At 40.3% G+C, this 13852-nt stretch overlaps 1 protein-coding gene across 1 annotated transcript; it reads left to right on the top strand.

The window, feature by feature from the left end:
• The first annotated feature begins 979 nt into the window (after window positions 1-979).
• Window positions 980-12042, top strand: LOC143508774 (myelin-associated glycoprotein-like). The gene is made up of 8 exons (XM_076997407.1): window positions 980-1176; window positions 5601-5660; window positions 5881-6234; window positions 6513-6821; window positions 6977-7249; window positions 9622-9730; window positions 9962-9983; window positions 10659-12042. The coding sequence occupies exons 2-8, from the start codon at window positions 5618-5620 to the stop codon at window positions 10803-10805; spliced, it is 1257 nt and encodes a 418-aa protein (XP_076853522.1). The 5' UTR covers window positions 980-1176; window positions 5601-5617; the 3' UTR covers window positions 10806-12042.
• The last annotated feature ends 1810 nt before the right edge of the window (window positions 12043-13852 follow it).

Raw genomic sequence — 13852 nt, 5'->3', positions numbered from 1 at the left:
GTGCACACTTGTCATTACAATAAACTGTAATAAATCAGTCCATTGAAGTGCACTGAGGATTATGCTTTTGCTCATAGACACAGAGTGAACTGATTCAGGTTTTGGAAAATAACCCCTAACTCTGCACACAATTAAAATGATTCCCAAAGCTGAATTTATAGTTTCAAAGCAACTCACAGACAATCATACAAGCTCAATCCAGTTACATATCAGCTATAAATAGTGCACAATAAAATTTGTATGTTGATATCAATTTTGACAGATTTAGTGTGTAACCAATTAAGATATTACTGTAATTATGTTAAAGAATTTGTATAGCTAGCCAATTAAATAATTACATAATTCATTTATTAATTCCTTCCTTCACGTAAGGGCAAAAAACTCCAAACATCAGCCAATATTAACCGCCAGTGTTATATCTTTAACAGGTCTGCTTTAGATGTACAGACTAGATGCTTTCAGTTGAGTTTGAAGCAAGAATGTCTTGATATTGTGGTAGTTTTGATTATTATTATTTTTTTTTGTAGATACAGGACAAGGGGTTTATCTTGAAATGATGTTGTCACTGGGTGCCCCTCAGCTCCAGGGACACATTCACTTCCACATCTGCATCGTCACAAACCCTTCACACCTCATCATCTCCGGTTAATTGGTGTATTGCTTTCACCTGTCTCCCATGCTTTACAGGGCTATTTATGCCTCTAGGTCTGCATATTGTCCACTGGTTCCAGATCCTGCATGCTGTTCTGCCTTTAACTCCTTGTTCTAGTCGCTGTGTCGGTGCTCTTTGGTCGCCACATCCGGTCTGCTTTAACAAGCACTTAGACTTTGGCTTTGCTGACCGTTCACTGCTTGTAGTTATTTCATTTTTACACTATGAATAATAGATACATCGATTTCCACAGGCCTCTCGCTTCCTCAAACGTTACTGTCATTTTTCTCGCCTCTGTCTTCATTTCATCCTTCCTATTTTCTCTCGTTTGCAGTTCACACCAACGAATCAAATCTTCTACATGCCATCTGCCCCTAACTTATGCATGTTGTACTGCAAGAATCATCATCAGCAATGTCCTGATGAATTGTCCAGCACTACTGAACTATGAAAATAATTGGATGGAAGTTCAAATAGTTTAAACATAGTTGAAAATATTTTAAAAGTGCCTTTTGGAGATCAGAGTGAGTTTCATTATTTTCTTATTCTATATTTACAATTTATATGTAGCTTTAGAATCAGCAGCAGTGTCACTTTCTAGAGCGTTCTGAGCCATTTGGAACATGGTGATCAAATGAATAATCCTGGACTTAACTCGTTTTTAATCTGATAATTAACACCACCTTACTGAGTTAAATGTGTCTAATCTGATCATTAATACCACCTTACTGAGTTAAGTGTGCCTGATCATTAATACCACTTTACCAGTGTTGGGAATGTTACTTTAAAAAGTTTTTAGTTATAGTTACTCACTACTTGTTCAAAAAAGTAACTGAGTTAGTAACTGAATTAATCTACAATAAAAGTAACTCGTTACCAGGGAAAGTAACTATTTGCATTACAGTAAAAAAAAAGTTACATGCCAATGAATAAGGATTTTTTGTAAAAGCAGTTTTCACAGTCAGTTGAAATGAGTAGATCAGAAAGGTGTTTAACTTTTGACATTTATTGCACATCAACAGACCAATGCAGGATAAAATCCTTAAAAAGAAAAAAAAAAGCACAAGTAAACAGTTACACTATATAAGGTGCATTTACATCTATCAAATTAAATTAAATTCTCTGGTTTGTTCACAACAAAAGTAAACTTAACAATAAAACCTCCATTCTTAATTAAATAAATCAAATACCCAGTCTGGTAGACATTCAGGAACTTCAAGTATTTTCTTAAATAATGTTTATATTGCCACCTTGAAAATGCAAATTTTCCTTCGGCTTGCTCCTGACTTTGTTACAGTTACAATGAGAAAATATGTAATTCAGTTACAGTTACTTCTGGAAAAATTAAGAATTACAATTTTAGTTACATTTTTAAAATATAAACAAAAACCTTTGCGAAATATTTAATAAATAGTCTAAATAGTCGTTTGAACTAACTTAGTGAAAACCGGGACATTAAATGATTTTTTTTTTTTTGCCGGGACCGATTATTAAAAAGAAGGAAAACCGAGACAAACTGGGACAGCCCGGGAAAACCGGGACAGCGAGGTGAAAACCGGGATAGTTCCGGGATAACCGGGACAGGTGGCAACCCTAGAAGGCAACCAGTATTGAGGTTGTAAGCGAGCTAACAGCAGGGTATGCTGACCGTCTCACACACACACACACACACACACACACACACACACACACACACACAAGTGGTTTCCATAGTTAGCTACCTGCTGGGCTAGCTACTACCATTCACTTGAATGTGTTTGTCCTTTAGCATGCTAGCTTTTACAGGCTAACCAAATTAGCTGTTTAAAGTCCTAAACAGGTATTCGTTGGAATCATACATGACTATTATAGACAATGACAGACGGTATCAAATGAATATTTATGACTGTTTAGTGTTGGAAAAACGTTTGTCGATGTCTATGACACGACATAGCCTACCCAATTGGTATCACTGGACCTATCTCAGACCTACCGTTCGACAAGCAATACATTTAAATGAAATTTGTATGAAGTAATGAAATACAGTTTGGTATCTAATCAAGTGCAACACGTGCAGATTGTATAGAATGCAGTATTTAGAGATACAATGCAGTTAGTTACAGCTAGTGTAAGTAAAGATGGTTAATAGATATGTGCAGAGTAGATAAATTACCTAGGAAAACGCGTGTGTGTGTAATGTAGTTATGGCAGTACAATGCACAGGGCAAAGAAAAATATATGTGATAAATACAGATGGAATCATACAGATAATATACAGATTATCCTATACCACTGTAGATAGGGCTATACAGACGTGGATTGAAGAGGAACACTTAACAGATTTTGTGTGGATGGTAAGGTATGGATAGAGAAGGAAAGAATGATCTTTGGGAAGAGTTCAATAAGGTGACCGCTGTGGGAAAGAAGTGGTTTCTGAACCTGCTTGTGTTAGTCTGCAAACTGTGAAAATGGTAGAGCCTGGGGGAGGAGCAGAAAAGAGTATGGCCCGATGACAGTAGTCTGAGAATCTTACATGCCTGGTGCAGGCATCTCTTCTTGTGGACCTCCTGTGATTGCCTGTCAGCAATTCCCTCTCAGCTTCATACTCTTAAGTTTCACACTGTCAGTTCTCAAAAATTAAATGTTGATCATGGGTCAATACTCATTTAAACCTTAAAGTAATCAAAAAGTAATCCAAAAGTAATTAGTTACATTACTTTTTCGAAAGTAATCAGAAAAGTTACACTACAATTTTAAACAAGGTAACTTGTAACTGTAACAAATTACTTTTTTAAAGTAACTTACCCAACACTGGTTACTAAAGCATTGCTTCGCCATGCAGCCAAAAAATTTAAAATAAAATAAAACACGTCACTCTGATCCCCATACACATTCCCAGCCTACATCTACATCTGCTGTAAAGGCTTCTCTGCTTTGAATATACAAGTAATATACAACCACCAAGGCCTCCTTACGGACATTGTGGCCAAGTGGCCTGGGAGTACTCATGACTCCTTTATCTGGGCCAATTCTGGAGTGTGTCAGATGGCTAGGGACGGTGCATTTGATGGTGGCCATGTATTAGCTGACAGGGGGTATCAACTCTGAAGCTATATACTCTTGTATCAAATCCCCTGGTATCCCTTCAGCAGCTGTGGGGCCCAGTATCCCCAGTGCCTGTTCCTCTTCAACAGTAAGGACACTTGTGGACATTTGACCTCCACCAGTCTTAACCCTTTTCCTTTCTGAGTTCTGTCCCCTTATTTTTGACTTGACTACAGAAGTCATGCCACATGCCATGCCTGATCTCTTAATTCCACTACATGCACTGATATTCTTGGCAATATCGTCCCATTTTTTTTGTTTTTTTTTTTATTTGAGGAACTTCCTCGAGCTATTGAAAACAGTAGGCTGTACTTTTGTTTTTGGCTCAGTTCACTCGACAGAAAGTTTCATTTTCTCAGCTTGTTTGCTATGGGTTTGAATAACGTGTGAAAGGTTAATTGTGTGCCCTATTTATAGCCTTGATAAAAGCCTACGATTGGTCAGAATTGCATAGGTAATAATTTATGTTCTACTCATTTTTTTCTTATACTTGAAATTTCAACACTTATTAGTTGTTAGTTTTTATGATTGTCATTTTGCTAATGATACTTTTGCGTTGTAATAATGAAAAAATGTATGTAAATCGGTGGTTCAGTTTTCGACTAGCGGAGCTTTTCAAGTGCAGAGGCGGAGTCAACTAAGAACTACTTAGAACTCGTTTGTAAATTTGGAGACTATGAAGGCTTTTGGGAAACACTCGTAAATTTCGCGTTCTTAATGTTACGTCGTTCTTAAAGTTACGTTGTTCGTAACTTTCTAAGATCGTTTGTTATCGGGAAACCCACCCCTGATCATTGACATCATCTTACTGAGTTAACACCACGTACTGAGTTAAATGTGTCTAATCTTATTGTCACGTATGGCTACGCCACCTCTCCTAGCTGTCACGCTGGGTTCCCTCGTGTCTGTGTTCCTTGCCCGTTTGTCCCGCCTTGCTCGTTTATTTTGATAATTCCCTATTGTCTGCCATGCCCCTGTCGTCATTGTTCTCACCTGTTCCCAGTTAGTTCTGTGTATATTAGTCCCTGTGTCTCCCAGGTCTAGTTATTGGTTGTTTTGTTCATGCTGTTAGTTTGTGCATTCTCTCGTGCGTTCATGTTCATCGTGTTCCTGCTACAAACCTCGTTGTTTTCCCGTGACTACTGTGTGTTCCTACCTTGTCCGTGAGTCCTACTAGTTTTGTTTAAGTCATGTCTGTACGTATTTCATGTCCGGATTGCCTGCCCGTTATGACCCCTGCCTGCTATCTCGACTCTGCCTTTGGAATGTCCTTGAATAAATCTCGCTCTCCTCAGCGTTTGTGTCCACCTCCCTGTTCTGCGCTACGCAGATAGTTACACTTATCATTAACACCACCTTACTGAGTTAAGGGTGTCTACTCTGATCATTAACATCAGCTTACTGAGTTAAGCGTATCTAATCTGATTATCAAATGTGCCATATTTTGTCAATTGTGATTTTTTCACCGCAAACGAAATTTGTCCTCCGCTTTTTACCCATCTGTGCAGTTAGAACAAACACACACACACACACACTAAGGGGCTGTGGATCACACGTGCCCAGAGCGGTGGGCAGCCCTAGCTCGGCACCCGGGGAGCAGTTGGTGTTAGGTGCCTTGCTTAAGGAAACCTCAGTCATGGCCTCAGGTCTGGGAATCGAACCCAAGACCCTCCGGTCACAAGACCAGTTCCCTACCACCAGGCCATGACTGCCCCACATTACTGGGTTAAGTCTGTCTAATCTGATCATTAACACCACCTTACTGAGTTAAGTGTTTTACAGCAGGAAACATTCTACAATGTACAGAGCAATGTGCCTTGAGGACTATGATTAACAAAATAAAGTTTTGTTGATGTATTTGCAGACTGTGTGCTGAGCGACATGCCTCTAGCCAAGTTCCTGTTGGGCTTGACTGTAATCACCAGTGAGTGATCTACTGACCATTAGAACCTCTGTGGAGAAAATGGCAACTTAAGATATTATGTGTGATTTTACCTTATTGATAAATGTATTTAAAACTAATAAAAAGATTATTGAATAGAAATTTAAAGTGCTGTTTCATCACAATTATGTACCCTTCATATCATCAAATATTCTTTCTTGTGAGGTTCAAATCTGTGTTTGTATGTGCTTGCTTGCTGCAGGTGTTGAGTGTAGCTACACCATTGAGATGCCATCCATGTTGGAAGTGTTGAATGGCTCCTGTGTTCTCATCCCATGCCACTTTAGCATTCCTGAATCCCAAGAAGAGAAATTGAAGCTACCGGTAACTGGTGTTTGGAGGAAAGGGTCACCGTGGTTTACAGATAGCGTTGATGTTTTCAACTCCTCTCAGAAGGTCAACAGACTTAATGGAAAAATCCTGGGGGACCTGACCCAGAAAAACTGCACATCTGTTTTTTACAACATTAGTTCCCCATTATCTGACAACTATTTCTTTAGACTGGAGACTGGCTTCAAATACACCTTTAAAAAATCAGTCTTCATAAATGTTAAAGGTAAACTATACCATTAATGTCTATTACTTGTCAAATAACTTGAGCTTTTCACAAATCTTACTACGACATGAGAAATATACAATTAGCAAATGGTAGTGGTACAGGTACTAATTAGAAAATACAGCAAGCTTGAGTAAAATCCTGGGAAGGAGTTTTACTTTCTCATACTGGAATGTCCACGTCTGCACCTGGGTGATGTGATCAGTGAGTCCATTTGAGTTGACTGCTAGAACATTTGAAGCCTACATTAACTAATAATATCTGTTCTTATGAACCAGACTCTCTCCCAGAACCCATCCTGTCCCATGTGGACGTGTCAGTAAATGAGGGGGCAGTGGTGGAGCTCATTTGTACAGCTATGGTTCCCTGTCCCCTACATCCTCCTAACCTGACATGGGTACCTTTGCTGGGAAACATCACAGAGACTATGGAAGAACAGTCTGATGGTGCCTTCACATTGTCTTCTGTGTTGAGATTTGTCTCCTCACATGACTATCATGAACAAAGGATAAAATGCACTGTGGACTACTTTGTGCAGACAGCAGGCAGCAGTGTCTCTGAGAGCACCGCCATGATCACCGTTCTATGTGAGTTAATCATGTTTAATGTTACTGTTTTGTTTTTTTCAAATGTTCTAGTTCTGCATAGTATCTTTTTGTTGTTTAAGGAATTTGGAGACCTCTCAGCTTGTCATAGGTTATTTCATTCATTCTCATGTGTTTTCACACCAACCCTCTTTCAGTTCCTCCAAAGGTTATGATTGAAGTGGACCCCCCGGGACCCCTCCATAAGGGCACAAACACAACTCTGCTATGTTCCACTACTGCAGATCCTGCAGTGACTCATTTGCGCTGGTTCCATGAACGGGAAGGGAATGTGTACGAAGTCAACACAACACAAACTAATCTCACTCTCAGCCTGACCAGTGACAAAGTGGGTCTCTATTTTTGTGAGGCTCAGAATGCCTTTGGAAAGCAGAACTCATCCACAGTTCTACTGGAAATACAAGAGCATGGTAAAGGATAAATATTGTGTTTATAACGTAATTATTCATATAACCATTTTTATCAATGGCATTTAAATGGAAAATTCATAAAATATTTAAAAGATAATATATTGATGTAGGAGCATCTTTTGTATTATGTATACATGGAGAGAACACTTTTCTGCAGTCCCTGGGGGTTTCTGAATAGTGCTGAGGTGAAATGTGACATGCTGCAGATTTGGGCAGGGATAATAAGAAGAGAATAACGGACAGGGTGATGGGTTAAGCTAATATACTGGTGTGACGGGTGCGAGGGAGTCGAGGATACGAAGACGAGGTGCGTTCACAGAAAGGCTACGTTTTATTTAAACGACACAGGACACGCTCACAGCGTGTCAAAACAGTTGAGATAGCTCAAACAGTAAACACTCACAGCGTGTTGAAACTACAGTCAGACAGGCAACAGTTCTCACACTAAACAATACACACAGATCACGTTAAAGATGAGCAACAAACACTACGAACACACACACTAAATACACGTAGCCTAACAAGCACCGCGTGAAACACATTGAGACCAGTGAACGCACACACACCCAGCCACACCCGCGGACGTACATATAAAGACATGGACTACATTCACACACACACGAAGGGAGGGGTTCGGGGCTGTAGTGTAACAACTGGCAGGGTTGTCAACTCTCATGCATTCAGCGTGAGAGACACGCATTTGACTCTCATGCCACACATCCAATTTCTCACGGCGAAAAAAAATCTAGTTTATTTACCTCTGATCCATATCTATGATTCAGTGAGTTACTAGTTCGCTCTGGTGCCAACCACTGGTGATCGATCGATCACGATATAATACTTAATTTGTGTCCATTTTGTGTGTGTGTGTGTGTGCGTGCATGGCAGCATTGGCACATCCATCCACGACATATGCATACACTCTAGCATGCCAGACCATCTTCTAGGTGCTTTTATGGAACTGTCTTTGTAGAAGCATGTAACCAGGATATAAAATACAGGTTAAACAACTAAACATCCTTATGTATATAGCACATGTGCTAGTGATTAGCTAGTGGCTCCAGCAGGCGTATCTATCTAGCTTATCTAGCAGCATAACTGAAACGCAGTGGTAGAACGAGGAAACAAATGAAACAACCAGGAAACGGAAAACACAGGGCGACTGGGCAACGAAACGAGAAGTAGCCTACTCACGAGGCAGGGAACACGGAATCAGAATAGCACTGGAATGAATACATACATGAACACAATCAAAAAATGCAGAAACACAATCACCGACAAGGGGCTAGGGAAACACAGGGACTATAAGAATACGGAACTAACAAGACACAGCTGATCACACTGACAACATGGGCGTGGCAGACAGACGGAAACCAGGGAAATAGACAAGCTGGGCAGGATCAAGGAGCAGGGAACAACACAGACACGAGGGACAGAGACACCGGAGTGACAGCTAGGAGAGGGGGGCGTAGCCTTATGTGACAACCACAGTCACAGACTGGATGACAGCATCAGCATCTCAGATTAACAAAAAACTCAATCACTGTAGGTGGGCCCCTGACCTGCACAGCTTCAATTGCAGTACATTAACTGAAGGCTTGATTAAATAGGTGAGTGTTGAGTCTAGATTTAAAGATTGGAGCTAGAAGACATCTCAGATTGGAGGTAGAAGACTATTCCATAACTGAAGAGCATTAAAGGAGAAGATGTGCGTCTTATTTATGTTCTTGTTTTTAAGTGTATATCTTGTCGGCTGTTTTTGTCAGTTCTTGTATGACTTTGTACCACAAGTGTTTTATTTTTCAATGTAAATGTACCATATTATCTGTGATAAAGCATCAATAGGCTGTTCGTGCCTACCCGTTCTGTTCCACCTCACACATTTTCTTGCATATCTTGTGTAAGTTAGTGATCCAGAGATTATTAGGAAGGCAGGATGTGTAAATGTTTTTTAACCTTAAAGCAAAAATGACATTTTCCTCTATGGTTTTTGCAATTTGGTATTGTTTTTTTTTATGGCCCTGAAATCTTGCATTATGTGTTATCTGAGGTTAGGATTTGTCATAGGACTATAGACGTTAGTAAGTAGCATTCAACTTTTATATATGCCTTGACACATGAAATGAGATAGAGGGTACATTGCTTATTCTGCATACATAGGGAAATTAAGATTGATGCAAGGTGCTGTACATACATTTTACAAGTGTGGTGTAGATTCTTTAATTTTGTCTCCTGAGCAACTAAGTGATTGCTAGTTCAGTTTCAGAGAAAATCCCAGATGTGTTTTGGTCAGGCAGTTAATAAGCTAAAAACAGAGCATATTATTTGTGTGAATAACTGAACTCAATACAGTGCGTAATATGTTGCTACAGATGTTCCAGCTTTCATTCAGTCTTCAACCACCACATGGCATCTTCTGGGATGGGGAGGAGCTGCACTGTTGCTATTAGCTGGACTCACCTCCACATTGTTCATTAAAGGGTAAGAGTGTTTTTACCACCCCTACCTTGGCTCCAAGATCATGTAAAGTGTCTATTGGGCTCCTTATTCTTTTTCCTGAAAGATTTTTAAAACTTTTTTCTGAACATTTCGAAACAGCATTTCAGATTTTTAACTCCAATACATCTGATATGTAGAAAAAGATCAGATATTTATGCATATAGAGCTGTATGAGAAACAGTGATTTCAATTGATGTACTCTGGTTTCTTTAGGCAAAGAAGCCTATTCATCAAGGTATGGTATTTATTAAATTACTTTCTTAAATCAGATTTTCTTGTCTTTAATTGGTAAAATGTACTTTTGTCCATCAAATTACCAGCAACAATTCCAGTGGGAGTGGTTAATTAGTTTTTTATACCAATAATATACAAATAATAAAAAAAACAACTCTGATATTGTCACATTATGAAATATTATTTTCTGTCACGCTCCCTTCACCATCATCATTTATACGCCTCCATCTGTTTGGACTCTTCCTTGCTGGTTATTGCGGGCATTTCCCTTCATGTTGATGCTGCTGTTGTTACGCGTTTATGTACTCGTGTGAAGGGATGCTTTGTATTAGTTGTCCTTGTACTCCATGTGTTTATTGTCCTTTTCTTTTCATAATTTGTTTTATGAAAGCCTGGACTTGTGCCTATGGCCTGGTCATTTGAGAATCATCAGATGCCTTTGGCTGTAATGTTGTTTTAACAATTGGGTTAAATTCTCAGGTCCTACATGAGCTATAATAATACATTTGTGAACGTTGTAATGCCATAAATGTAAAGCAATGCTGAATTGCTTAAAAGGAACATTTCAGTGACAATGGAATATTTCACTTTAAAAGGAAAATGTCCATTTAATTTTTGTCTGTAAAATCTTAAAAAGACTGAAAAAAAAAGTCTGATGAAATTATTTTCCATGTAGGATCTGAACGTCGACAGTTCTGTTTATGCCAACGTTGATGAGTGCACCAACACAAAAGGCTGCTCCATCTCCAATGAAGCTCTGAAAGACAGTGTTGAGATGGATGTTGCCTTGTATAGTAATGCTGATGAACTACATAACATTTAAAAACAGAGAAAAGCGTGGAGGATATTTGTCCATTTCTTTGTGCCCTTGATTCATGTTGAGTTTCTTTTTTTTCTCTACATTACTCACATTAAGAGGAAAGTCTGCTTTCACATTAATAAGAGCCAGGATCACATCCCTCACAGTGCTTTACAATATTGGTGAATATGGGCGAACGTTATTTGATGGGCCGGTACAAAAGGGCCGGATCTGGCCTGCGGGCCACCAGTTGAATAGCCCTGGTCTAGACTGGAACATGTGAAGCGCAGTGGAGTAGCGGCGTACCTGGACCACTTAAAAAGGCCAAGCGCGCACCATTCACAGGTGTTTTAATTGGTGGGTTTTCTGTTTTGTATGTTTTATTAAATGGGTTAATTTTACTGTTCATTTAAGGATGACTTCCAAAAAGGGTGTACTTTCTCTAGTGGTGTTTGTTTCTAGAGAAAATATAATTATATAGAAAATATAATTATATTTTCTCCTCTTGTGTAGAGGACCAAGGCCGGGCTCTTGCAGGCCACTGTTTTTCCCCACCACTGTTTTTATATGTTAACACTTGGAGAAGGAGGAAATATTAGTATTAATCCGCTTTAGTAGCATTAGTTTTTAATATTTTCCTTAATTATTCTTCTGTAGGGTGTTTACTAATACTAGATTTTTAGGCAGGTTATAGTACCTGTTGTGATTTTGGGTTTTTTGCTTAGCAATAGCATATACTTTGCTTATTCTTTTAACATGATATAGAAGTGAAATGTAACCACTGTTTGATATAGAAGTAAAATGTAATCACTGTTTAATATAGGAGTAAAATGTAACACCTGTTTTAAGAGGTGTCCGAGCTGTGAACCCTGGAAGGGAATGTTGCGAAACCACACTGTAGACTGAGATTGAAAAAGCAGAAGGTGTAGGCCTGATCATGCCGACGTTGGGGAAATATGAATTTACAGCATCTTCATGTATGGTGGCCTCTCGCCGACCCATCAGTCCATAGACAGGGACCATAAGTCCATCTGGGAAAAAGTGTTGGGGTTGCAGAAAAGAAGGAGAAGTGTGGTATGCTTGAATAACATTACCATGTAAGGTATAGAAGAGCGGTGAGCGGAGGGGTGGAGAAAACAGTATATAATGACTGCGTCTAATCATACTTATTGAGAATTCTCTGATGCACAGGTAGTGTTGGTGTCTCTGAGATTCTCCCGATATATATCTCTGTTTTTAATAAAGCCTTTTGATAGCATTGCAACAATTTGGCTGGTGGCTCCTGTTTTCTCCTACAATCAAACGAACACGCTGGGCTGAAGTGGTGGGAACGTGGTCAGCCCTCAACAATTGGTGATCCCGACGTTCTTGGAGGGGAATCCAGGTGCACGTTGTCTAAAAACCTTTGGTTCATCCATGCCGGCATAAAACAAGGTAAGCAGGATACCTGTTACAACAAAATTTCTGCACATTTGCATAAATACCAAATTGTGATGAACTAATGGTGTTTGGTTGATGCCAAATTGAATTTTGTTTTGATTCAAATTAAAAGATAAACCAAGGCTAAAGGTAACAAGGTAATAAAAATAAAATATACAGTTTTAAAGGAAAATACAGGGTTGGAGTCCCTACCGGCTTAACAAGTGTTTCTTTGTTTCCTGGGGTGTGGCAACCCTCCCGTTTGCCTGACGAGGCGACGGTAAGACCGAGCGGCGTTCTCGAGTCAGCTGGGTCACGGGCGTTCGGGGGCCTGAGGTACCCCCATAATCGCCTGATTTCGGACCAAGAACCTGAATTGATTGAGGGTGGTAAACCTTACGGTGTCAACTGAGCCCCAATCTATTAGAGTAAGGTTGAAGACGACTGAAGGCGAGTATCAGTTTTTTATCAACAATGCCTGATGAGGAAATCTACACGATCCAACAGCAGTTTGATTTAAAGTGGGGTTTTGGATTATGGGAGTGGAAAACTTTAGACGAACAGATGGCCCTGACCAGTAAGGTAATCCCCCCTATTGAAGATAATCCCAAAAAGTGGAAAAAACAAAAAAACAAGTGTTCCACAAAATTAAAATCGTGGGTGACGAAAACGGGGTGGCAAGGGAAAGACCCGGTGTCATTGGGGGACATTATTGACTATAAAATACGGGAATCTCGCTGTAAAGTAGAACGACTGAAACATGCGCATAAGACTGCAGGAATGTTAAATCGCAACCGCCTGGCACGTAAAATTATTAAAGGTGAAAAAGATTTAATGTGGCGTTGTCAATACAAGCAGTACTGGCTGGGAGTTGTGCAGGAGCAAGCTAGAAAATGCGGTCTGAAAATAACAGACAGAGAGGAGCATCCCTCACCACCGCCATATGAGCCTAAGCGTGTAGAGGCCTCAGCACCCTCAGAGGAGAGCGCGGGGGAAGCGCAGGGAGGGGCCGGTGGAATGTATCCAGTGGTTAATGTTAAAACGGGAACCATAAAAGTTTACCAAGCTACCGACGGGGAGTCCAATAGAACACGCGATAAATCCACAATAAAACCCCCAGTGATTAAACCGTTTGATGAAGTACGCGCGAGGCAGGAAGGCTGGTATGAATGCGTTGATTTACGAGACGGGAGCTCAGACGCAGAATCCACACACTCAGAACCATCTGATGGGGAAAAGGGCTGCGAGAGTGCTTCAAAATCCACACCAGAAACACACAGGCGAGTTAAGAGGAAGGGGGGCCCCACAGCTGTCAGGAAACGTAAATCAAAGGGAGATCCACCAGCAAAAACCATTAAGGGGTGCAAGGGGGGAGATAAAGGGAGAGCTGGATGCGCCGTGAGGATTGACTGCGTGTTGGAAGGGAACTGGATGGAGTCAGATACAGATAGCATACACACAGAGCCGAGTGGAGCGAGCGAGGGAGACGTATCGGGGAGTGAGAAGGAGGGAGCTGACACAGAAGCTATGAAAGTGGAACTACTAGACGCCAGAGAGGAGTTACACAAGATCAGGGAGCAGCTTCACTCACCACAGCCTGGCTGCTCAGAGCAGCCCTGTCAGGAGGACTTTGCAGGGCCTTACACAAGTAG

This window comes from Brachyhypopomus gauderio, chromosome 2 (genome assembly GCF_052324685.1).
Source record: "Brachyhypopomus gauderio isolate BG-103 chromosome 2, BGAUD_0.2, whole genome shotgun sequence".
In the NCBI taxonomy this organism is placed as follows: domain Eukaryota; kingdom Metazoa; phylum Chordata; class Actinopteri; order Gymnotiformes; family Hypopomidae; genus Brachyhypopomus; species Brachyhypopomus gauderio.
Note: the sequence above shows the minus strand (reverse complement) of the source record. Positions and strands in the feature narration are given on the sequence as shown.